At 44.5% G+C, this 25,891-nt stretch overlaps 1 protein-coding gene and 1 long non-coding RNA gene across 14 annotated transcripts in view; one reads left to right on the top strand and one right to left on the bottom strand.

Annotated features, from left to right (window-relative positions):
- Positions 1-9,193, top strand: part of TEAD1 (TEA domain transcription factor 1) — a 260,920-nt gene extending 251,727 nt beyond the window's left edge. For all 13 annotated transcript variants that reach the window (XM_078058394.1, XM_078058393.1, XM_036087873.2 and 10 more), the window contains one exon: positions 1,522-9,193. In XM_078058394.1, coding sequence (XP_077914520.1) covers positions 1,522-1,635 — 114 coding nt within the window. In that variant the 3' untranslated portion in view covers positions 1,636-9,193. The remainder of the gene's footprint in view (positions 1-1,521) is intronic.
- Positions 9,194-24,253: 15,060 nt separating this feature from the next.
- Positions 24,254-24,990, bottom strand: LOC144379518 (uncharacterized). Its single transcript, XR_013442682.1, has 3 exons — positions 24,929-24,990; positions 24,810-24,855; positions 24,254-24,384 (listed from the first exon to the last, which is right to left on the bottom strand). It is a non-coding gene; the product is annotated as an uncharacterized LOC144379518 (long non-coding RNA).
- Between the last annotated feature and the right edge of the window lie 901 nt (positions 24,991-25,891).

Here is a 25,891-nt window from a genome sequence, read left to right as displayed (position 1 = left end):
TTCGATCTGTGAGGGAAGGGGCAGGAATTAAGACTAGGAAGGAAAGCAGGTGGGTACCAGTGTTCAATCAAATCTTTATGACCCAGGGAAAAAAATGTAGATAATCTATTACTATATCCATTCATTTGTCTAGAGCCGCATGGCTTCGTGGGTAGGAAAAAAGGTCTTTGAAGTCAGATCTGCATTTCTTCGTTGTATAACCTTCAGTCCACTCCCCGGCCTCCCTCTCTGTCAGAGGGGAGCTAACAGGGCACCCGCTCATGGAGTTGTTGTAATATTATACCAGACGATGTATGTGAAGCAGTTCATACTGAGTAGATGCAGGCTCTATGTGGTTACTTATATGTTGGCTGTTCTGTCGCTTGTCCTTCGTTCGGCACATACTTATTAAACAACTGTTGTGTGCCAGGCTAGTTACTAGGAAATGTGGTCCCCGTTCTTCAGGAACTTACAGCCCACTGGATGACATGGGCATTAAAAAAAAAAAATCACACAAATCTAAGTGTAGTTACAGACGTACTGTGTGCCCTGATGGGAAAATTATGTGTGTGTTTTTATTCTTCAGCCAGGGACCACACCCTCCGATGCCTTGAGGGTAAGGGAAACACAATGGGTGAAACAGCCGACAGAGTCGGGAGCAGGCCCCACCCCGCCGAGGTGCAGGACTAGGCCCTCAGATTCACAGTGTTTGAAGACACTGAGCTGTCTTCAAACAAAACACACACATAACAGCATCACCGAAGCTGTTGGGAAGTTGGGCTAGATTTGTTTTTAGAAAGTTCCTTCTGAGAACGGCTCTGGGAAGCAGGCGGGGTCCAGTGGAGACCTGGGTCAGATCTGGTCGCTCAAGATAAGAATGTAGGCTAAGGCCACAGGCACGAGGAGGAGAGAGCTGGAGTCCAGTGACTTGAACCAAGAGGGGAAGCTCATGAATGTTTCAGAGTACATTTCGAAAGGTAAAGCCTGTGTAAATGGAAAGAGGGATCATTTGACATGATTCTACTACTCAGCGTCCATGTTACTGCGCCCCAGCCCGGCTGGTTAACAATGCTGAGCTAAGTATTCATGGGGCTCCCGTCTCTCGTGGGCTGTTGTGAAACAAATCTAGTAAAAAGTTTAGGAATAAGACAGGAAGCAATTCCTAGGATAAACGACTGTCTCGTGAGACAGAATTCTAGAAAATGGTCTTCGTTGTAAAGAAATCGACCCTCCCAAAAAACCCACACTAATTCTCGCGGCCTCGCATTATGGGTGAGACCCTGTCCATGAGGTATTTCTTACACACGGTAACTAAGTCCAGCTAGGATTCAGGTCAGACCCATAATTATGCTGAGTTTGTGCTGGAGGGGGGCAGCGTGAGGCTGGGACATCTGTGGTAGTCTCCCTGCTGGACTTGAGCCTGTCCTCCTCCAAGCAACTCCTAGTTGCCATAGCACAGATGGACTGTGTTTTCATCCGCGTGGTGTTCTCTCTCTCTCTGTGTATGTGTGTATATATATATACTTTTTTTTTTTTTAACAGGTGGTAACAAACAGGGATACACAAGAAACTCTCCTGTGCATGGCCTGTGTATTTGAAGTTTCAAATAGTGAACATGGAGCACAACATCATATTTACAGGCTTGTAAAGGACTGAACGTGGTTATTTATATATAGATATCTGTATATATACACACACACACCCCCACGTGCGCACACACACACTCTCTCCATTATTGAATGACTGACTGTAAACCTCGCCACAGAGGGGTGTGCCCTGGCCCTGAGGTCACCCTGACTTTTTCTAAATCCTGTTTGAGTGAAGTCATTATTTTTTTCATGTGTTCATACTATCATTGTAGCTGTGAAGTTCTGGTACAGTTGTAAAAAGAGAAATCTGAGTGGTTTCTATGTGTTCTTCACATCCGCAGCCCACAATTCCTCGGGAAGAGGTGACCCTTAAGAACCCGGGTCTCCTCTGTCTGCAGAGACCCGTTTCTAATTGTGGTAGAAAAAAAAAAATTTTGAGACAGAGCATTTGCCATGGGGCATTTACAGCCTTTATACAAATGTATTTAGTTCTGTTTTTTTTTTTTTCCCCAACATAAAATTCTTGTCTTAAGATACAAGTAAAATTAATCTTTAAATGTAAATGTAAATTAGTACACAAAACTAAGAATCTTTAGACTTATCTTTGTAACTAATTAGGGTGGAAGTTATGAAAGAATGTAATTCACTAAATTATTTTTTAAATGAAACTTTTCTTTCTTTTTGAAACCAAATGTTAAAATATAGCCTTAAATGCTTGGTAGAAATATTCTAATGAGACAAATTTATACTTTTTTTTTTTTTCCTCAACGTGAAAACTAATCTCTTAATCCATTAAACTCTTGAACAGGTATTACAAAGGAAGAAAACTTCACCCCTTATCCTTAACATATATAGTATATTTAAAAAATATAAAATTGTATTGTACTAATGTGATGATTATTTAATGAAAAAAAAAAGATGGCTCTTTTTGCAATAAGTAGATAAATACTGAAAATCTAAACGTACAATGTTTATAGTCTTGTGTGTGCAGTTACATTGTCTCTGGACAACCAAATTTTTTACTAAGATGAGTAAATGTTTGAACCACTGAAATTTAATAACAAAAATTTAAAATTGGCATGAATACTGCACTGTGAGCTGCAAAGTAGAGAAAAATCCTGTGGCTGGGAGAAATTTCATCAACCAAACAAGTAAAAGGCTCATCAGTTTTAGCATCTCTGCTCCCCGGAAAATTGCAAGCATCCTCACCAGCCTGTGGATGAATTCTTTCTGGTGAACCAGTGTGCATATTAACCTGCTATAACTATGTGTGTACATGTGTGTTCGTGTACACATCCACACACATATACACATATAGTTGTTAAACACATATTTATTGAACATCTATTCAGTGTCATCAGTTTGCTAGGTGCTGATACGTAAGTATATCTCAATCTGTGTCCATAGATCTAAATATATTCTCAAAGGACGTCTGTTTGCTCAACATCTCTCAATAAGTCACAGTACTTGTTTGACTGAGGTTTGAGAGGCCCGGCACTCTCTCTGACTTTTTTCAAACAGACTCATCTGGAAGGTTCTCTTCCCAGGAGAAATTCAACTTTCCAACCCAAATATTCCAAAGCATTGCCCAGGCAGAGTTGGTTTGAAGTGGCCACGTGTCTTGGGTTATTTCCATAAGTGCTTCATTGGGAAGGAGACAGGGTAATACTCCCCAGCTTCCCAGAGGAAAGTGACATTTTTATAATTGCCAGGAATAGGTCAACACAATAGAACATGAAATAAGTTTTGTAAGTTGTGAAGCCTATCGTGGCTTTTTCATCAAGCCAGAAAAGAAATGCCGTGTTCTTTCACATCCAAGTAACTTACCCGCTTCCCTGTCCCACCACCTGCTCTGACCCTGCTTGGATATTGATTAGAGTGTCTGGTGGTCGGGCCACGAGGGTGTGGCTGGCTTGTGGCAGACAGGAGGCCACCGGACGGAGCCTGACCTCTCCCAAACTCATGCCACTGGTTCCTGGAAAGACCAGAGGAGAAAGTGCAAAACTTCTCCCACTTGGAACGCACACCCCCCATATAAACCAGTAGGCTGATGTCTGTCTTCCCTCCGTAAAGAAACTAACATTTATTCTCTGACTCTAAGGGGGCCTTTGAAGGATTGCCCTAGTTGTCTGCCCTTCCATCTGGCCTTCCGCCCAGGCACTGAAGCTTCTTCCGTGGTCATCATACTTAATGACTTCTCCTGGGCACCCCCCCGGGGATGTTTCTTTCACTCCTGTCTCCCGCGTCTTTCCTCAATGGAAACCCCACTCTCCCAGGGCCAGGACCCTATGAAGGGGGGTAAAGGATCTTCTATGGCCAGAGCCAGCCAGAACTTCAGCGAGAGAAGTATCTGATTCACATTCCCACACAGGAATGGGGCTCTTCTGTCTGCCAGGAGGACTCTTGGGATTTACTTTTCAAAGCACAAATAGACCCAAGAAGAGCAGCTGGAGGGTTGGTTCTGTTGGCTACAGGGAAGGGCATACTCTGGTCTGCTGAGCCCACGGAGGCAGGCTGTGCCCTCCTCCCCCAAATGCCTTCGGAGCTGAGTTTGGGGCATTTACGTGAACAACCTGGAGGATTGCTTTTTGCTCTTAAAAACATTTCTGAGAGCCTTAAAAATTTTACTTCTCATCTTGTTCTTCTAAAACTTTCTCCAGGGCGGATATTTTCCCTATCTTAACCACTGATCCAGTTACCCAAACCCTTGGCCCTCTCTCTGTCTCTGCCAAGTTAGGTGCTGGGGTGGGGTTCATGTTGCAGCACCTAATCCAAGTCTGTCTGTGGTCCTTCCTCCTTTGTCGCAGTCTGCTCCCTTCAGCTGTCAAGCTTCCCAGAACCATAAAGAAGCCTTTCCAGGCCTCTGTCCTTACAGCTTTTACAGCTTTCTTTTGGGTGCCGGATCTCCTGGCGACCCTGCATTACCAGCCTTGAGTCAGGGGCATCTCGTACTTTTACTGGGGAGTGTGGAGGCCCATCTTCCAGAGCCGACACAGGAGAGAGCTGGAGAACTGGACTCTGGTCAGTAGGCATTCGTTTCCATCTTAGCAAGAGACCTAAAATTACTATCAGGACTTCTTCAGAACAGGTTCTGGAATCCCAGGTCTATGCTACTCTAAGTCAGGGGTTCTCAGCCTTGACACTGTTGACAAGTTGGGAGCAGTTCTTTGTTCTGCGGGACGATCCTGCGCAGCATCCCCATGGCCTCCCCCATGCCCTCCTGGCTGGTGCCACAACCCAGACTGTTTCCAGACATTGCCACATGTCCCATGGAGCCCAGTATCACCCCCAGTTGAGAACCACTGCCCTAGATCTTAGAGGTCACAAATACCATATTTGAGATTTTCTTGTTCCCTTCCGTTTTGCTCCAAGAAAGCTGCTGTCCTGGGAGCCTTGTTTCAGGTTGTGAAGAGGCAGGTAGGAATGTTCCTCAAATGACATTATGTCCCGGTCTCCTCCCCTTCGGAGCTTCTTTCACGGCAGAGTCTGTCTGGCTACAGAGGATTCCTTCATTCATCCCCGGGGATGTGGGGAAGAGCTGGTCACCATCATCCCCATAATCATGTTAAGGTGTATCTGTGATTTGATCTTTATTCCTTAGTTTACCAGCTTTAAAAGAAGTCCCAGCTACATTCATGATTCTCATAAGCATCTGGGTCTCACAATCAAAGCTTTCATCACTTCGGTAAACTTACTCCGGTCTTCTGCTTTCTGCCCTACACTCAGTGCTGTTTTTAGAATTTATGGAAGCCTTTGGAACACCGCATCTTTAAGGATGGAGGCGAGAGGGACCAGTTCTGGCAGCGGGCTGATAGATATTTCTTTGTTGAGCTAAAAGAGAGCACAAACTACTCTCCTTCATTTAGCGGATGAGAAAGTTGAGGCCCAGAGAGGAGGTGACTTGCCCAGAGTCACCCAGCTGGTCAGTGACACAACCAGGGTGAGACTCTGGGACCTCGCCACTTAATCCTTGGCCTCTCCCAGTGCAAGTTGTTCCTCTTTGGTGCTCATGCCTCAAAGATCCCTACGAAGGTGTGCACAGGCTCAGTGCAGAAGAGAGGGGGCACTAAGAACCCCCTCAGCCAGAGCACGGCATCGCCCCGATGCTGACGCCGCTTCCCCCACGGAGCCTCTGGTCTGGTTGGAGCTACGTGAGGCAGCCACAAGCAGATACGAAAGCTGATGAGCCTTTTCGCTTACCCTGAGGACAATGCACCTGCCACAGACTCCGAGTCTAATTTTTACCTGCTAGGCAACCCAGCCGCCATGTCCCACACTCAGACCAGCCAAAAAGCAGCCCCCGTTCCCAGCACTTGGTGTGAGAAGTCCCCAGGTGACTTCAACCCAAGTCTTCTTTAGGTCTCGATACTGTAGTGGCTTTAGCAGTCTGTTTTTGTACAACCATAAATTATTTAAATCGTCTGAGATGACAGTCAATCTTACAAACCAGGTACACATGATTTGTCTAAGTTTGTCTATGCTCTGTCTGGTACCCTACACCTGTCCTCACGAAGGGTGGAACCGACTCTGTGTGTTGGCGTTCACACCTGTGACACTGAGAGCATAAGTCTGCATCGCTTCTTTCTTTCTGTTGATGTTTCTGTGGCAAAGCCCTGCACCTGTCATTTCTGAAAAGCCTTAAATCTTTGAGACGTTGCGTGTAGGGTGTGCAGTGCAAAAGGCTGCCTCGGAACTGTGAGCCCTTTTGTAAGCTGGAAGCATTTCTCTTACTACTGTTACTTTTTTAGGGAGTTTTAAATTCAGAGCTGCCAAAGCGTTCCAGTAAGCAGTGCCTTAGTGATTACCTAGTCATACCTAGCCCTCCGCGTCCATTTACTAATTGGCCCCGTATTTGAAACCGCACAGGCAAAAATTGTTCTCATTTCTCTTTTGTAAGCCCATTTTTTTCCTCCAGTTCTATAGGACACTGACCACTTGGTCTAAAATCGGAAACTGAACACGAGTCGGTTCTTTGACCGCACTCTCAAATGTATATACCAAAACGGAAGGTTTTCCAACTTCGTAGTTTACTATGAAAAGCAAATTGTACTTTTAAAGTTGCCTTTTCAATTCACGACCAAATACTTAGCTATTTATGAATCTTCTGCGCTCTAGCATGGAAGTGCCTTTGGTTTGAGATTCCAGCTTAGAAAAGTGCTGCCATATAACGATAATTTGTAGAGAGACCAAAAATATTCTGAGATCACCGTAATGCCTTTGGTTTACCAGGATGAGTAACCAGCCACAGGCCTCTGTCCACAAGGGCGCGACGCGGACCCTACCTGCCGCCACCATCTGGCGCTCAGCAGTAGCAGCGGCAGGAGGGACCCCAGGAACTGTTGTGTGTGTGTGTGTCCGCGACCCCGGGCGTCCTCTTGGCCCGTCACCCAGCCCTGCGTCCGCGTGAGGGGACTGCCACGCAAACGACAGACTTTCGGCCGGTGGACAGATTTGTCCCTCCCCTCGTGTTCGTGTTCAGTCTCTGTGGAGGCTTTCTTTCCCATTCAGACGACAGCGCGCACTTCTCTGGTCTACGCAGTGATACCACTCTGGAAGTTGGAAGCCTCGAACCGAGATGCGAGTGCAGAACAAAAATGAGTTAGGGTCATTACAATTGAAGTGTTCTTCTTACGGCGGAAATGTTCTGAGTGTTGTGTACGAATGTGCTATGAGAAACTTCCAAAGAGCACCATTCACAATTCGGCATTTTTAAAGAATGTTCCAGCCCTCAAAAGGGCAACCCTTTAGAGTCCGTGTTGGCTTTTATTAAAACCTTGTAGAGATGGGGAATACTGATAGAGGTAAGGAAGAGGCATGGAAAGGACCAGAAGGCAAAAACACCAGCCAAACAAAAGCCAAGAGAAAAAAAAAATGTTCTTTACTGATATAGACTTCACAATGACATCAGACATCTTTGAAAGTTAGCCTCTGAACTCTTAATGCGTATGTTCTTTCGTCTCTCCCTGGTGTCTTTAAGATTACCCTGTCTGGGCTCTGAAATTTCAGGAGTGATTTCTACCCACACCAAGTTGTGAGTATTTATAGAAATTTCTACAAGAAAAAAAACACAAAAACAGTCAAATGATGAAAAGGAAAATGAGCTAACACGAGCGATAGTCAGTCGCTTGAGTTCAGCCCTCCCTGTCAGTACTGAACCACCCCTGGAAAGAAATTAATCAAATGCTTGTTTTCCTGCTTCTCTTTTCAGCTGTTACTGTGCTTTGTTTGGCAATAGTTTTCTCTCATAAACTCATTGCTTCTATTGTTAAGAATGAAGGTTTTGTGTTTAAAATTTACTGCATTTGCAAGGATAGTTTCGCTGAAGTCATGCACCATTAACTAAGATGAAATATTGGTATTTATTGTCCTACTTCCTAAGGCTGTAGCTTGTTTTATTCTTTGTGAATTTGCATTGAGTCAGTCGTATGCCACACTACATCATTTTAGTTTATTTGAAATGGCATTTATGTCCCCTCGTGTTCCTCATTAAATGGGGTCAGATTCTAAGAGATTCCACCTCTCTCAGGTAGACTCTTTTGTCTGCCTTCCATTATGAGATGGTTTTCCCTTCCCCTGTCTCTAAGAGAGGCTGACAGAATCTAGGCATAAATCAATTGGAAACCAGTCTCTTATTTTATTATTATTATTTTTTTTGGATCAGTCATTTTCTGTGATTAGTTTGACTGTGTAAATTAGATATTAACTGCACTTCTTTAAAAAAAATACATCTCCCTGTTACCTCCTTGAAAGATTCACTCTGTAGGCCTTTGTCAATAGGCTCTAGCCTGCAGATAAGGAAAAAGGAAAAAGAAAAAAGAAAAAAAAAAAACAGTACGTGCCTGAAAAACAACAAAAAAATTTTGTAACGTTTAAAAAAGAAACCCGAATAGCCTTTAATTCTTTAATATGCTTAAATTTTATGTAAATTGGTTTTGCCACATGTGTTTGTTCACGTTCTAAATGACTTGATGGGATTCTCACAGTCGGTGTCTTTGTGTCCCGTGTATACTATGGGCTTGTGACGTAAGCGCTTCATCTGGTCAGTGGTCGCTTTGATATTGTACTGCAGCTGGGCGGGGGCTCCGGAACCTGCCCCCAGGTGATAAGGTTCCTCTCGGTAGATTGGAGGGATGGGGGTGGGGGCGAATTCTCACACACGTTTTCTTAAACTATTTGCAGAAACTTTCAAAAGGCATTTGGTTAAACCTCTGGGCAGTACAGTATTCTTGTATTTGTTAATGTCTGTGTTTAGGTACTGGTACTTTTTTGTTTAAAAATGTTCTAAGTGTTGGCTTTAAAGTGAATTTATCTTTAGTATGATAGTTATATGAAAATTATAGGGTTTGTGTGCAGAGAATTTTTTTATAAAGTGCTTTGTAAAAAAAAAAAAATGTATTCTAGCTTTCGCGGTACATATGTGTGATAACTTTAATATCCATGACAGTTAAGTGCAATTATTTCATCACTCTAAAAATGCTATTTTTGTGTCAGTTCCTGCAGGTGTTTTCATGTCTTTGCAAAGTGACACATTTTGATGCCTTCTTGATAAAGTGGTAGACATTTTGTAGCTTTCTAGAAACTTTGTATTCATACGGTATCAATGAAAAATAAAGAAAATGAAAGTGTGGGTTACCTTTTTTATCTGCAAAAGTGTATGTTGTTGAAAATAACATGTGATTATGTGTTGTGGGTGAACTGTGGGGTTCATGATTCAGGTGTGTGCAGCACAGCCCTGCAGAAGAAAGCCTTTGATTCACTAGGTGTTTACTGTGTGCTGGGCACTGGCCAAGTGTGTTGATACAATGTGGATATATTGTTTCCTTTGATTCTTACAATAGTTCCAAAGACGGTGATATTATTACCCCCAACCGAGGCTCAGAAAAGATGGATCATCCAGTGATGACTGGTGAGTGGTGGAGCCTTAAATAGGTCACCCTGATGCTCAGGCCCGGACTCTTGTCCACACCTTGTTGAGGCCCTAATGTATATCAGGCACTGTTAGAGTCACTGTTTTCTCTAAACCACATTCTCTTAATAAAGGAGTCATTTCCTATTTTCCAATAAAGAAATTGAGGCCCAGAGAAGTTAAGCCTTTGTTAAAATCATGAAAGCTGGTGACAAGAATTGAGAGGTGGTAATGCCACCTGCCTTGCAGTTCTAGTTCTACCACTGGCTGTATGGCACCTCTTGCCCTACCCCTCCTCCTCGAAAACAAGGTGCTTTAATACATTAAAAACATCTTTTGTTCGTGCCTGTGGTTCCAGTCAACTTAAGTTCAGCAAAGATGGGGAGACACACTAGGTAAATATCACTGAGTAAAGGGATTTAAAGAGCAAAGGGGAGGATAAATAAAGGCCTCTAGTCAGTTGAGGGATCAAGCAACTTTGCTGTGAACCCCTGATCATTTCTTTCTGCCTTACTGTTGCAGTAGATGAATAAACATAGCTATTACTTATGGAAAGCCAAATTAGCTGCTGCTGTTAGGTCGTCAGTGAGCAACGATAAAATTCCAATTAAAAAAAACCCAAACAATGTTGTGTAAGCCTGTGAAGCCTTAGGGGTTTTTTAACTGCCTTTAAAGACACCTTTGTTCTGTTTAATATCCTATATGTCAGATATATCTAGGTTGTTTTAACTAGCAAATTGGCTACCAGCAACATGACTGCATTTTTTTTTTTTTTAAGTAAACATTCTCCTATTTGCTTTGCCTCGCAAGAAGCTCAGACTTATAAGTTGTGTTCTGTGCTGATAAGGAACCAACTAGAATGTAAAGGCATAGAAAGGTTGAAAACAAAGGATGAAAAATATACTGTAAAACGAAAGCTGATGTAGCTATATTATTTTCGCACTAGTATAGCTCAAGGAAAAAAATATTACTAGAGCTCATGGGGATTATTTCAAGATGATACGAGTTTTAATTACCCAGGAAAAAGAAGGTCTCTAAACTTATATGCACCTAATAACACAGGTTCAAATTTATAAAGCAAAATTTGAAATTCCATAGTAGGACGTTTTTGAAGAACTAAACTCATTGGGTTATTTATAGGTAGAGCAGACCAAACATACACACAAAAACACAGGTCAGACATAGGGGATTTGAACACCATAATTTAATGTGCTGTTCTAGTTTATAAAATACAAAGCAATGAACACAACAATTGGGAGCCTATACATTATTTCCAAGCACACACTGAATTTTTATGAAAATTGACTGCATTCAAGGCCAGGGGTTTTGAAATTATAGTCTGTGGGCCAAATCTGGCCTGCTATTTGTTTTTGCAAATAAAGTTTTATTAAAACACACTACTAGCCCTTACTATTTACTTGCTGTCATGGCTGCTTTCATGCTACAATGGCGTAGTTCATTAGTTGTAACAGACCCTGTAGCTCACAAAGCCCAAAATAATGGATTGCTACGTGGCTCTTTACAGTAAACATGTTTTGCCAACTCCCATTCTAAGCCAAAAAATCCAGGTCCTAAAAAATGTCTGTTTCCCATCCCCCAGTATGTAGGTATTCTAGCAAATGGCTATCTATTTCTTTGATGTCCTTGATGTGGCATCATAGCATTCTTCCTCAAGTATCCCAGCCTTCCCTTTGATCAATAGGTTATGGGTCTAAGAACAGGCTTAGATCTGGAAAGGATGAGTGATGGATAGTGATTTTTCATTGCAGCAGCTGACATCTTCTCACCTAATCTTGCTATTTTATGACTAATAGAGTCAAGCAACACCATTGATGGCTGCCCACCCGTCTTGTCCCTATCTTGCCATGGTCCACTAGCCATCTTCACAGATCCCTGTGGGGCCAGGCTCCTTGGTTTCCATCCCTTGCTGCCTATTATGGTAACTACTGCTTTGCTTCTGACAGCTAATTCCTGCCACTTGGTCTCTGCTGTTCCAGAATCTTCCCTCCATTCACACAAGGGAACCCAATTCTGTATCAGTATCTCCTGCCATCAACCTTGGCTTGCAGGCTTCCTTGAGTTTCTTAGCAATGCATATGCCCTATTCTTTAGTGCATTTGCTATTTTAGTGAAGGGACTATTTTCTTGGCCTTCTGGGGCACATAGACAGGGGGTAGATGTTCTGGTCTTAAATTACAACCACCACCCTACGCCACCTCCCCCGCCAAGTGTTGCCTCTGAACTTTCTGAGCTCTGCCTCAGTACCAAGGCAGTTCCAGCACCTCTGCATTTCCTCTACATCATTGTTTCCTCCAACCTTCAAGGAACTGTCCAGCTGACCCAGGATCATCTCTAGATGTTCTTGCCAGGATATTAAATTCTGAACTGTAGAAGAGTGTGACCTATACCAATAAACCCCTTAATCTAGCCCAGTCTCATGTCCTCAAGATTCATTTCCAGGCATGTTCTGCCAGTTCCTACAGGGAAGAAGGCCTACAGACAAGCCAAATCCTGCATTCTTGGTGATGAACCATTTCCTCCTGAAGTACAGACCAAATTTCCCCCACTAGACATGCTGAGGCTTTACCCTTGTAATTGATGAGGTGGGGCAGATCTTGGGGAGGCAACTACTTCATCTTTTGAGGCATCCATTTCAGTTGAGGCCTTGACATGGTCTCCCCACGCATGGTAGGCTGCTATCCCAGCAAGGGATAGTGGACTTAGTAGCCCAGAGAGTTCAGAGGAATTGGGTTCAAAGCTCTCAGTGTTTCCACCCTGATGTCCCCACCACACGTTTCAGGGTGCAGCTACTTACTTTTAGGGTCTGACTGTAACATAGATTTGTGAAGGCTGTGAATTCAGCTTTATTTGTAATTTCTGGCTTGGTTTTTGGCACAGGCTGTCATCCAGCTGCATGAGCTAAGGATTTTTTCAAATGCTGCCAGGAAGATCGTTTACACCATGCCCTGAGTTGAGCATGACATTTTCTTCTTTCTGTGCACTGATTGCACTTAGCAATAACCAGCCTATTCCACAATTATAAATTAATACCACCCTCACATGCTAGAGCTTGCATAAGTTAGTGCATCCCCTTCCTGGTAGATCCAGTGCCAATTTATCAAAGGTGACTGTCTTAGGTATTGTGGTGCTACAACATCCCAGGGGACCAAATGTCTTAATTAAGTTGTCCCAGAAGTGGACCTTGAAAAAAAGACTCGAGTGCAGTTCATTTGGGAGCCTTAAGAGACATTAAGATTAAATCTTAAAGATTTTGGGGTGCCTGGGTGGCTCAGTCGTTAAGCGTCTGCCTTTGGCTCAGGTCATGATCCCGGGGTCCTGGGATCCAGCCCGGAGTCAGGCTCCCTGCTCAGCGGGAAGCCTGCTTCTCCCTCTCCCACTCCCCCTGCTTGTGTTCCCTCTCTTGCTCTCTCTCTCTCTGTCAAATAAATAAAATATTTTTTTAAAAAATCTTAAAGATTTCACTTCATAAGATACAATGTTAAATTTGCTATGAAGATGAAATATTGTACTTCGGTATGTGCTTAATAAAACTGTCTTGACATAAAACAAAAATGAGAGAACCACAAAGAAAAAAAAAATCCAGTCATCTTTCAGTAATTGATGGAACAAGCAGTCAAATATCAGGAGATACATAGGAAAATTGAAGTCTTTATTATGTGGGTGTGCACATGCACTCTATTATCACAACATTGTCATTCATAATTTTTCAGTCACATATAGAACAATATGAAAACCATGTTCTTGGCAAATTAAGCAAGTGTGAATATATTTCAGAGGATTGCTGCAATACACCATATTCTATGGCCACAGGCAATTAAGTTAGAAATCAATATAAAAAGGATCTTTAGAAAAGCCCCATGTATTTGGCAATTATTAAACATTTCTAATTAACACATGAGAAAATTAAGTCATGGAAATTAATAAATATTTGAAACTATATGTTAAAGAAGTACCACCTACTAAAATATATAGAATGCAGTTAAAGCAGTATGTAGGGGGCAGTAGACCAACATGATTAGAATCATGCATATTAGAAAAGAAGAAAGATGGGGCGCCTGGGTGGCTCAGTTGGTTAAGTGTCTCCCTTCGGTTCAGGTCATGATCCCAGGATCCTGAGATCAAGCCCCATGTCAGGCTCTCTGCTCAGCGGGGAGCCTGCTTCTCCCTCTCTCCCTGCTTGTGCTCTCTCTCTCTGTCAAATAAATAAAATATTAAAAAAAGAGAAAAGAAAAGAAGAAAACTAAAAACTAATGAGCTAGGCATTCAATTCATGAAGTTAAAAGAAAAAAAAATGGAAGGAACTAATAAGGGCAAACTGATGAAATAGAAAACAAACATGATAGAGATCAACAAAGTCAAAAGTTGGTTCTTCAAAAATACTAATAAAATCTACAAACCCTTAGCGTGATCGATAAGGGAAGGAGAGGGAGAGAGAGAACCAACCAAACAAAAAACAGTAATAACAATGAAAATAGGAACATCACTACAGATCTTAAAGATATTAATAAAAGTGCAATGAAATAGATAAAAATATAAATTTTATGCCAATAAATGTGTAAGGATAGATAAAAGTGATTTCTTAGAAAACTAGAACTTATGAAAATTGCCTTACAAAGAAGTAGAAATTCTGAAGAGAGTAGTCTTAACAGCCCTTAAATCAAACACTAGTTCCCAACAGAAAAACCCAGACCTAAATAGTTTACCAGGGAGCATTATCAAACTTCAAAGAAACAAAATCCTGCAATCTTAAAATACTCCAGGGCATAGAACAAATACTATCTGGTCTTAGCTTAGGTCTTCTAGAAAGCAGAGCCTGAGGCAAGGATTAAGATACTAAAACTTTATTTGGGAAATGCAAACTCAGCAGAGTCAATGAGAGGAAGTAAAGCAAGGGAAATCTTATGAAGTGCAATATGATGCATTAATGTATTACTGCCACTTCACAGTGAGTTGAAACAGACATATTAGGTCACTCAACATGTGAGACTATTGTGTGGATTTTAGGAAAGGTTTCTGGGAAGAACAATATCTTGAAGTAGTCAATGGGAGAAGGAAAAGGGTGTAATTTGGCTATCAGGTAACTTCCATTTCCCAGTTCTCACTGGTCATCACCCCATAGGGATACAATTGCATGTCCCTCTGGGTGGCATCATCCACCTCTTAGAAGCTGTTCGGGAATTCAGATCCCATATCTTGTAATGTGGTGGTGTTTCATTGAAGTCTAAAAAAGGAGGGGAACCCTGGCACGTGTGGGATGCCAGTCAAGGGTATCTGAGAAGGTGTATAAAGCTTGATTCTAAATATACGCCCCAACTTATTTTATAAGGCTAGAATACCAACACGGATAACATGAAAAAGGAAAATGTTAGGTTAATCTCGCTTGGGAGCATAAATTTGACAAAATATTATCAATTTGAGTATAACAATGTGCATAAAGCATAATGCATGATGACAAAATTGGGTTCATCCCAGGAATGCAAGGTTGGTTTACATTAGAAAATAACCCATGTGATTCACATCAACAGATGAAGAAAAATCACAGGTCATCTCAATGGATGAAGATAGATGTGTCTGATAGAGTTCAATGTCCATTCATAATTTCTAAAAAAACTTCTTAGCAAATTAGGACTAGAAGAAACCTTTCTGAACTGATGAAAGGTATCTATAAAGTAATGAGCTAACAGCAGTAACATTTCTTTTGATGTTGGGAATGAGGCAAAGATCCCCTGTATCTACCACTTTTACTCAACATACTGAGGTTCTAGACAGTATAGTAAGGCAAGAATAAGAAATACATAAGAAAGGGAATCTACTCTTGTCATTATTCTTGGGAGATAAACTTGTACATGCAGAAAATCCAAAAGAATATATAGATATATTACTAGAATTTGGAAGTAAGTTTAACATGTTGCTGGGTACAAAACAACATACCAAAAATAAATTGCATTTTTTGTATAATAGTAAGAAATAGAAAATTTTTAAATACACCATTTGCTTTAAAAATATGAAGTACTGAAGTATAAACCTAACAGAAGCCGTAAGAGCTCTTTATAGAGAAAATGATAAAAATGCTATTGGAAAGCTTTAAGGAAGACCTAAATAAATGAAGAGATCCAAATGTTCACGAACTGGAAGAATCAATTGTGTAACGCTGTCAGTTCCAACAAATAAATCTATAGATTAAATGAAGTCCAAGTAAAAATTCAATTCCCTCCACTCCCCCACTTAGGCGCATGGCAATGCAAGGGACCAAAAATCGTTAGGAAACTTTCGAAGGTAAGCACAAGTTAGAAGATGGTGCCAGTAATCAATTAATCTTCTCTTATCTCCAAATCCACCTTCTTGGCCCTCTTGGTGAGCGTGTTGCTGGCCGCTAACACTTACTCCTTGCAGCTCGCACAGTGTTTTGCTTTGCTGAGAGAGGGCGCTGGAGTTACACTGCAAGGCGACAGTGGCAGGAAGGCATTTCTTTCTGGGCTCAGTCCTCCATTATTATCATTCAGCACAGAAGCCCAGCAGCCCCGGTGAAGCAGCTCCAGCTGTGCCCTCGGGCCACCCTTTCCCCCACCGTGGGTGCTTCTGTGGGGCTCCAAGAGGCCATGTCTACAGTGGCCCTGACTGTGCCCTCAGGCAACTGTCTCCGCTAAGTAGGAAGTTTCTGCAGACCCCTCCACACCCTGTGGCGATGGTGGACCATTTCTGCCCTTCAGCTCTGGCCCATAACCCCCGTCAAGTTTCTCTGCAACAAGCAGGCTGCATATACCTCAGCCTTTGGTTGGGAACACGTGTGATTCTCCAAAGGTCTAGTTCCTTCTTTGTTCCCTCTTCGTCATCGTGGAGGTAGTAGCTGCCTGCTGCATCTGGACTCTTGGAGTCTTCCTTTACCCCTTTGATGGGTTAAGCACTTCCTACTCGTTAACAATTCTTTATATTACATTTTTCCCTGTTAAAGTAACTGCTGTGGTTTCTGTGTCCTGATTCTGTGACTGATATAGGAAATTAACCCTACCAAGACATTGGCACTTATTATAAAGCCCTAAATAAAACTGTGTGCTAATAATGCAGGATTAGATAACTTCACTAATGGAGTAGGCTAGGGAGATCAAGCCTTGATACATGACAGAAAGGGCACTGTGGATCAGTGGGCTAGGAAGAGACTATTCAATAAATGCTGGTGGAAAAATTGCTTAACTACTGGGAAAAGTGAAAATGTATCTTGACTTCACAGCATGCCCTGAAATCAATTAAAGGTAAGTTAAAGATGTACATAAGAAAGGCAAAACTGTAAAGTTTTTAGAAGTAAACACAGAATATTTTCAAAACTTTTGATTAGGCAAGGAGTTCTTAAAAGAGATTTTAAAAAAAAAGGCCCAAAGGGGAAAAATTGATAGACTAATTATAATTCATAAATTCTGTTAATTATAAAGATAGTGAAAATAACTGCCATAAACTAAAAGACATCTGTAATTATGACAATAAGGGATAATAACATACAAATAATATACAAAAGACATTATGAATCACTATGCAAAATAACCCAGTCAAAAATGGAGAAAGACTTAGTCACTTCCCCCCAAAAGAAATCTGCATGGCTAATAAACATATGGAAATATACTCAGCTCTATTAGTAATAAGAGACATGCAAGTTAAAACAAGATTTGCCCAGCAGATTTAAAATTTTCAAATCTGATAATACCAAGTGTGGACAAAAATATGGAGCAATGGAGCTTTCAGACATGCTGGTAGAAGTATAAATTGGTACAACCATTTTATTTTTATTTATTTTTATTTTTTTTAAGATTTTTTTTATTTATTTGACACAGAGAGAGAGCACAAGCAGGGGGAGCAGCAGAGAGAGAGAGAAGCAGGCTCCCCGCTGAGCAGGGAGCCTGATGCGGGGCTTGATCGCAGGACCCCAGGATCCTGACCTGAGCTGAAGGCAGACGCTTAACCAACTGAGCCACCCAGGCGCCCCTGGTACAACCATTTTAGAAAACAATCCAGCATTACTTAAGAAAGGTTAGCATGTATCATCTACAACCCAACAAAACTGATACCTCTGTTTATAACAAGTACTTTCAAAAGTGTTGCAGGCCCTGTACAAGAATGTTATAGCCCCATGGGTCCAATCAGAAAAAAAGAAGGAAGAGGAGAAGGAAAAGGGGGAGGAAGAGGGGAAGGAGGAGGAGGAGGAAATATGCAAATACCCAGCAGCAGAATTAAAAATGAATTATGCTTCATTTATATAATGACCATGATACGAATATAAAGGACACTTGAAAATATGGGCCAATATCTTACAGCTATGAGACAGAGCCCACTGGCTGTGATTTTATTTGTTTGTTTGTTTACTTTTTCTCCAATTTTATTGAGATACAATTTACAATACAGTAAAATCCCCTCATTTTTAGTGTAGAATTTGGTGCATTAGGACAACTATATACAGTTGTATAACTATCATCACAATCAAGATATAGAACATATCCATCACTCCCAAAAAGTTTCCCATATCCCTCTGCAATCAATACCCTCCTCTGACCCAGCCTCGGGCCAGCACAGGTCTGCTTTCTCTCCCTGTAACATTGCCTTTTCTAAAATTTCACAGAATCATTCAGCATGTAGTTCTTCGTGTTTGATTCCTTTCACATAACGTCTTTTCACTCAAAAGTATATCCCATTTTTCTGGCTCTTCCTATGTTGGGTAATTTGGATTATATATATTATTAATGTTAATTGTGGAGGCTCTAATTTCTGATTTTTTTTTCCCTAATAGCTTTTATTTCATTTTGTTTTAATAGGTGTTTTCCTGGATTGGACTCTAACTAAAAGCTGTGTCTTGGGAGGCAGCCCCAATGACTCTTTTGCCTTTAGCTGAGACGTTTTGCATCTGTTCTCTGTAAGCGTGGTCCAGGGGTGGCCCAGAGATGGAACCAGATAGAACTGGGGTATCCCCTCTCCCGCTCTTTCCCTTCCAGGACTCCCTCTCCTCCCTTTGGCAGCTGTAGCTGCTTCTATTTTCAGAGGCCAAAAAGATGGCTCCTTTTCCACCAGCACCAACGCTGGCCTACACAATGTGGCCTGCACCTGGCCTGGACTAGAACCAGAAGAAATGGGGAGTTCACTTCCTCTAACTTCTCTCTCTCTCTCCATGGACTTCCCATCAAAATCTACCTGCTTCCCTTCACTCTCCAGTGCTTTCAGAGCTTCCATTTTGTGTGATGTCCGTCCAGTAAAATCTGGGGCAATCATTACTGCAAACAGAAGGCTGACTGATGTTCTAGGGGCAAATATCAAGAGGCTTATTTTGGGGGGAGCGGGTTTTGAGCTTTTGTATGGGTTTCCCAATCCTGCTGAGAAATCAAGATGCCATCCCATGGCTTGGTAAAGAGTGTCTGGCCTGGTTTCCATCGGTTACATCTGGATTTGGGTTCTACTAGGTGTGGCGGTTGTGGGGGGTGGAGGTTAATGGGTACAGTATGTTTTAATATTTGATTTTTAAGAACTATTTATTGGAAAACAATAACAGCTAATAAACGCAAAGACCTCGACTTCAATCTGCTCATTAATATGCAGGAAAGAAAGACAGGAGGGAGAAAGTATGCAAAAGGAAAGGATGGAAACAAGGAAGACGGGAAGGAAAAGTAGGAGAAGCATGGAGGGAGGAGAATGCAGGGCAGTGGACAGGGACGGAGGAGGAGGAGAGAGAAGGGGATGGTGTGGACAAAGGACGTTCCAAGAGAGGAAGCGAGCTAAGAATTATGAAGTAAGCTGACAGAACAAGGAAAAGGGGGTAGGCGGACATGTGGTTTATAAAGTGGTCCGGCCTGTGAGAGACCTTTCATGGCATGGGGCAGAATTTACCTCTTACCCAACAGGCAATGGGCAATCATTTGAGTTTATAACTGTCAAGGGAGCGTTCTGTCCAGGGCCTTCCTGTGCTCTAGAATGGCGGGGGAGATGCAGGGGAACGGATCCCTGTGGATCATCTTCTCCAGGCTCCTGCATCAGGTGCCTCTCAGCTGAGTGTGTCCAATGGAAGGTCCTAGAAGGAGGGGAAGAAGGGAGGGGCCATCGTTTCCCCCCCTTTCCATTTCAGGAAGAGCCACAGCCGTATTTCCCCCTGGCTCCAGCTCCTGTCTGAGGGACCCAGTGGTCTGCCACCTCCCACCACCCCAACTTACTCCTTCACCCCTCCATCTGAAAAGTGGGAGTCACTTCCTCTTCCTGTTGACCTTGTGCTTTAACTTCTCAGCACCTCTACCACCTGTGAAACCAATTCCAGCCTCAAATTCCCTTTGTTGTAAATACTCGAAGTGGTTTCTATTTTCCTAGTCAGTCCCTAACTAATACAGAGACACACTTTCCCTCCACGGCTCTGGTTTCCATAGACAGGGGTTTTTCTCTAATTGCTCTTGGTGCCTTGCTCTACTCCTTCCTTGTGCGCATGGACGTACAGGGAAATTCCCCGATTCGTGGGTGACAGCAACCACTCCACGTTCTCATTTGGGTGGGTCTCTGCTGGGGGCGTGTGAGGGTGGATTTTAGCACACGCTTTAGTTCTAGGTAAGCCCTGTCCTCCAGTATGGTCTGTTCTGTAATAATGTTGATATTTGACTCTCCATCTGTCCAACTCCTGAGTCTGAACTTGTTCCCAAGGCCAGGACAAGGCGTGCTATGTTTTCCTGGCTTCCTCACACCCCAGCAGTGCACAGGGGAGAGATGAGATGTGTGGCTGCGTGAGAGCCAAGAGAAACTCACCCCCCACCGGTCTGGCTTGCGAGGGGAGGCCCTCTTCCCACCCCTTCTCCCCAAACAACTTCTACTAAATTTCTGTTCCCCAGAGAACTATTGAGACTATGCCATAGATCCAGAAGTTCAATGTCAGGAGCAGGCAGTAATGAAGGAAAGCCAGCTTCAGGGGCGGGGGACATGCGCGTTTGTACAGGGCACCCCCCTCAAAAGTAAGTGCCCGGCATTTGGAGTAACGCTCTGTTGTCACCGTCTTGAAATCCTTAATACACTTTCTAACAAGGTGCCCTGCATTTTCACTGGATCCCTCAGATTATATAGCTGGTCCTGGTGCTACCCTGGTCTTTGGGGTGCACCTTTCAGAAGGGTTGGGCGAGTGCTGGGGGCCAAGCTCCTTGGGATTTTAAGGCTGGCCAAGGTGCCCGCCGCACGCGGGGAGTTTTCCGGGCGAACAGCAGAGGGCAGTAAAGTGCCACTTTCAGGCCTCCTTGCCCGAGAGGCCTAGGACTGAAATCCACTTCTCCCAAGCTTCGTGGGGCGGGTGGGCAGGCGACAGGGGTGGGGGGTGCTGTTGGTTGCTTATCTGTTCGTTTTTGTTTTTGTTTTTGTTTTCATTGAAACCCAGGAACTCTACGCTCCTGAGCCCCAGCCCCGGCAAGGTGGTGTGGGGCCTGTGAATCAGAGCCGTTCCTTTTACTGGGGAGGACAAGTCCCCTCCACCTCGCTGCTCCCGCCAACAGCCAGACCGCTGTGGGGTCAGGCGGGGGCTCTTCCCCGGGTTGCCTCGCCAGCCAGGGCTCTATTTTCGTCTGCATGTAACCGATGGGAAACTGCATTCGAAAATGTTAACCTGATGTCACCCGCCCACGGTGATAACAGCTAGGAAGCGAGAAAATGTGGATTTGAACCCTCATCTACCCGCTTTCAGAGAGGGACACTCTTTTCACAAGTTCTTTCTGCCTCTACAAAAGAATTAAAAAAAAAAAAAAAAAAGGAAAGTACCTTTCTTTTAGGCCTTTGCTTTGTCAGGTGGAAAGAAGTTCCCTAGGGCTGTGCCCCGGCTCTCGCTCCCCGGGAGGCCAGCAAACAGGAAAACTCACATCCGCCCAAGGGCTGTGACCTGGACTGCATGTCCCACCAAGCCAAGAAACGACTTTTTAACCTCTTCCCCCCGCCCCCCTTCTTTTTTTACAATAACCCAACGGCTCTCCCTGCCGTCTGGTGGAGCCCCGTTGTTCTAATGAGGAGCGCGGCCGTGATTCAGGCCCAAGGAAAACCGTGTTGGGTGAGCGCCCTTCCACTTTCCCGAACAGTTTCTAGCAGCTCCGTGGAACTGGATTGCAGGGAGCAGCTCCTCAGCGGACCCTGCAGCCTCCCGAGGCCGGCCCGAAAGCACACAGGTGTCAAAATAAGAGAGAGCGCGGAGATTTGTCACAGTTAATGGAATTGTGAGGCAGGGATTGTCAACTCAAACGCACACCAAGATCAGGCGGCCGCCACAGCTGGGAAGGCATGCCCGACGGGCGGCATCGCTGCCCACTCGCAGTTAAAGCCGAACAAAACCAGAAACCCCACACTGTGCTCCTTCGCCACCTAAGGGGGGAGATTCATTGAGCCTGCATATAACCTAGCTTTCCTCGGTAGCCAGGGCGTGCAAGGCTGAATGGTTAAGGCCGTGACAGCGTAGACGAGGCACCCTCCGCGGTGGCTGGGCTGAGGGCTCTAGACGCGCCCACTCTGGATTCCGACCCTGCTCTGGCCGCTGACTAGCTGGGCGTCTTTGGGCAATCCCTTGCATTTCTCTGAGCCTTACTGTCTTTGTGAGATCGAGGTGGCGACATTTGTCATTGTGGTGCCGTTACAAGCAACAGGGGCAACGGATGCCCGGCGTTGATGGGACCCACGAACGGAAGCTCCATGCCCACAGCAAATATGCTGCTCCGGCCGAGGAAGCCACTTCCTGAGATATGTACATACTTTCTCCTGTGTCCTGCTTTCTGTAAGGCCTCCCAGATGTTTCCAGAAGAAAGGTATACATTTTAAATTTACAAACAACAACAAAATAAGAAAAACGCCCCTTTTTGGTGCCCATTGCCCTCTCTGTGGCCCTTTGAGTGAGGAGGGAGCTGCTCTGGCCCTGAGGCCCTCCCCCGCCCCCCGGAAACAGAAGGCCCCCTCCTTGCTCCGAGGTAAAGCGCCCCGAGGCAACACCAGAGAAGCCAGACCTGTTGCGAGCCCCAAAGCCACCTGGGTGAAGGTGGGAAGGGGAGCCTGCCGGGTTCCCACAGCACGAGGGTGCCCAAGGGTGGGACCGCATACAGCATGCCCTCCAAGGACAAAGCTGGACCCTCCTCTGTTGAGCTGGGCTGTGGCCAAGAGGCCTTTCAGCAAAGGATTGCAGGTCCCTCAGGGATTGACCGACTCCCTGCAGGACAGGAGGCGCGTGGGGCTGAGGAAGGTTCTGGGCTGGCAGGATACCAGGAAGATCCCTCCTGCTCTGGTGTCCCTCCGGCTTGAACCAAACCTCTCTCTCCAACACAACCTCTGCACCTCTTTCTTCGTCTTCATTTAACGAAAGAAAGAAAATCAAGGAGGTCACTCCTCTGGACATCCCAAACTCCAGATCCAAACCCAGCCCGTGGTTGTGGGAGAGCCCAGCCTGCCCCAGACCGCACTGACGCGTAGCTGGCTGGGACGCCCCATACCGTCTCACACCTTCTTGGGATGGTAAGTAAGTGCACATGTCTTAAAACCGGGAGCCAGATTTCAAAGGCACTGTGTATGTGTTTTCACAATTAAACTAAAAAAAAAAAAATCATCTACGTTTTGTGGATACCTGCATAGCTATTTTGAAACAAAGCCAGATTTGTTAAAGTCATTACCATATTGAAACTTCAGAAGCTGCCTCCAATCCTCAGGATGACGCTTGGTATGAAAATCAACAGGTAAATACAACTGTAATTAAAATATTATCACGAAAATGTCGATCAGTGTCACCTGGATCCAAGACAAGAACATGGACGGGGGATTTATGCAGAGCAAGCCAGGTTGTTGGGACCATAGGGAACTAGGGCATAGATAGTCTAGATTGGGAGGTGAGATATGTAAAGTACTGGGCTGGGTCTTGAATGCATTTGCTCTCAAGCTATCACCTGTGAGCCTCTGTTGGTGGGTGGCCTGGGTAGGCTTGGGGATGGGCTGATGAGGTCAAATCCGTGATGGGACATTAAGGGGGACTGAATTTCCCCTGAGGAGAGCCTGCTATTCTCACCACTACTAAAGAAGAATTTGAGAATTTGACCCTTGACTCTTCTCTTCCTGCTCTTTCTCATTAGGCTTCTTTCCCCTCCCCCATCCCTTGCCTGCAACCCTCTTTGAAGCTCCAAATGGGGTTTGAGCAGCACTCTGTGCACCAGGCTGCCTCCCCAGCTCTCTGCTTCCAGACTCAGGAGACACTTGCCTTCGTCATTGCACCCCCCTCCCACCTCTAATTTAGTTATTGTTTCTTCCTTTAATCAATATTTTCTGAATTCCTATACCATGAGAACTCTTTTCAACTTGGACCTGTCCATAGGAGAGCCAAACCTGAGAATCCCGGGTGGCTGATCACCACAGGTGAGGTCCCTTTCTTGCCCTCGTGTGGAGTCTTGTCCTTACCGTGCTTGTTGTCTTATTACTGACCCCATTTGGGGACTCACAGTTTACCTCTTAATACCACTCTGGGGGGCCTGCATAGTTTTTTAAACTACAGCCATTTATTGAGCACCTGCTATGTGGCCCAGACTCTGCAGCCTCCCCGGAGGGTATGGCTGGCCCCATGGTGGAGGATGTGTCCTAGTTGAGGACTTCAGTGTCGTGTCCTCATACTATAGAATTTCAGGAAATCTCTATTAAAAGAAAAATAATCATTAAAATGGGGGGGAGGGGGTGCAGTCTCCTGGCGCTGGGCTGCTTTGGAGACAGCAGGGACAGTGAGAAGGTGTAGGCATAGCCCCTCCCCAGTTTGCTGGGAGGTCATGGAGGGTCATCACTGCACCAGCTCAGCCTTTCCTCGATGGACTTTCTCCAAGAAGCCTTCCGCCTGAAGCCGGGGCTGCAGCACCTCCACGCCTCTGCGATCCCATCCAACACGGAATGATCCTGCAGGCAGTAATTTACAAGGCGACTCCCCTGCCATGGGCTCTGGCAAGTCCTGGCGGGTGTCTGCCTGCTTGGGTGGGGGGCCAGTCCTCGCCGCACCTGCAGGCCCCCAAACTGTCCCCAGCCCGCCCTCTCCTGCAATCTCACGCTGCATCTCGCCTTCCAGCTCAGATGCAGGGGAGGGAGATCAGACATTAAATTCCGGGGGCTGAAAATTCCTCCCACAAGGACATTCTCGCCCCCTCCCTTCCCAATGAAGCAGAAATTTTAACTCTTCAGGGCAAATTTTCAAAGCTGAGTGACTACCTATTACACACTTAAATCCTGTTATTTGTTAACAGCATTTGAATGAGTAACTTGCTCCCATTGCTTTGAAAAATGGATCTTTTAATAGGGGAGCAGGGGCGATTAGAGATGAAAAGTACCTGTACAGGGTCATGCCAGAGGCTGTTCTGAGCTGGCACTCCAAGGCTGCAAAAAGAACTTTCTTTAGTAGGATGCAGAAGGAGGCTGGCTTACCGGGCAGAGAGAACAAAGAGCATACCCGTGCGGTAGGAACGATCTGGGAATCACCCGCTTGCCCACTTTGTGTGTTGTTCAGCGACCTGTCCCGTGATCGTCAGTTGCTGGCGAGTGTCTGTTAGAGAAACAGACATAGGCTTTCAGGATAGAACAGGGATGTCACCTGAAAGAAAAGGTCCTGAAAGCACCCTCCGGACTCCCTGTGCCCTGGTCGCTCTTGCAGAGGGTCACCTTCCCACAGTAACGCACAACCCCCACCCACTCCCCTAGCGCTGAGCATGACTATAGAAATCCTAGAACAGATGAGCATCTTGGTGGTGCTGGAGGCCCTCCGGGAATGGACACTTCCAAGCCCCTTGCCGTCCTGTGTCCCAGATGGGACTGCAAAGCCATCAGTCAAAGAAAGGTACTCACCGCAGCCAAAGAACAAAGCCAGAGACCGGGGGGATGAGCTCAGCTCAGAGCAGGTGGTAACATGGCATAGCTTAGTGGGTTCTCCAAACTGGCTGCATGAAAGAATCACATGAAGGAGTTTTTTTAAAATCTTGATGCCTAGGCCACCCACACCCAATACTCAATGATTCAGACTCTCTGGAGGTAGGACCCCAAGCATCAATCATTTTTTCAAGCTTTTCAGGTGATTCTAAGGTGCAGCCAAATTTGAGAACTAGTGATGTCAAGTGGTTGAGATGATTATGAGACGCTGGGACCCAGTAGGGAGAGAAGGTTTTTCAGCTTCTGGTTGGAAAAGGAAGCGTTCAAGCAGAAAAGACTCAGAATCCTTCTTTTCATATGGACATTGTAATGTCCTGTGGGGGTAGAAATATTTCTACTTCTTCCTTTGGAAGTCTACAGCTTCACTAGCTTAACTTTCAGGGGGTAAACTTGACTTTGTAGTGTTTATAAAATGTTTTTAAAAATTTGGGGGGAAACAATTTCATACTTCGCATAGGAATTTCAAGAATAATATATAAAGCCCTTGTAT

This window comes from Halichoerus grypus, chromosome 11 (genome assembly GCF_964656455.1).
Source record: "Halichoerus grypus chromosome 11, mHalGry1.hap1.1, whole genome shotgun sequence".
NCBI lineage: Eukaryota > Metazoa > Chordata > Mammalia > Carnivora > Phocidae > Halichoerus > Halichoerus grypus.
This window is presented reverse-complemented; position numbering and strand designations above follow the sequence as displayed.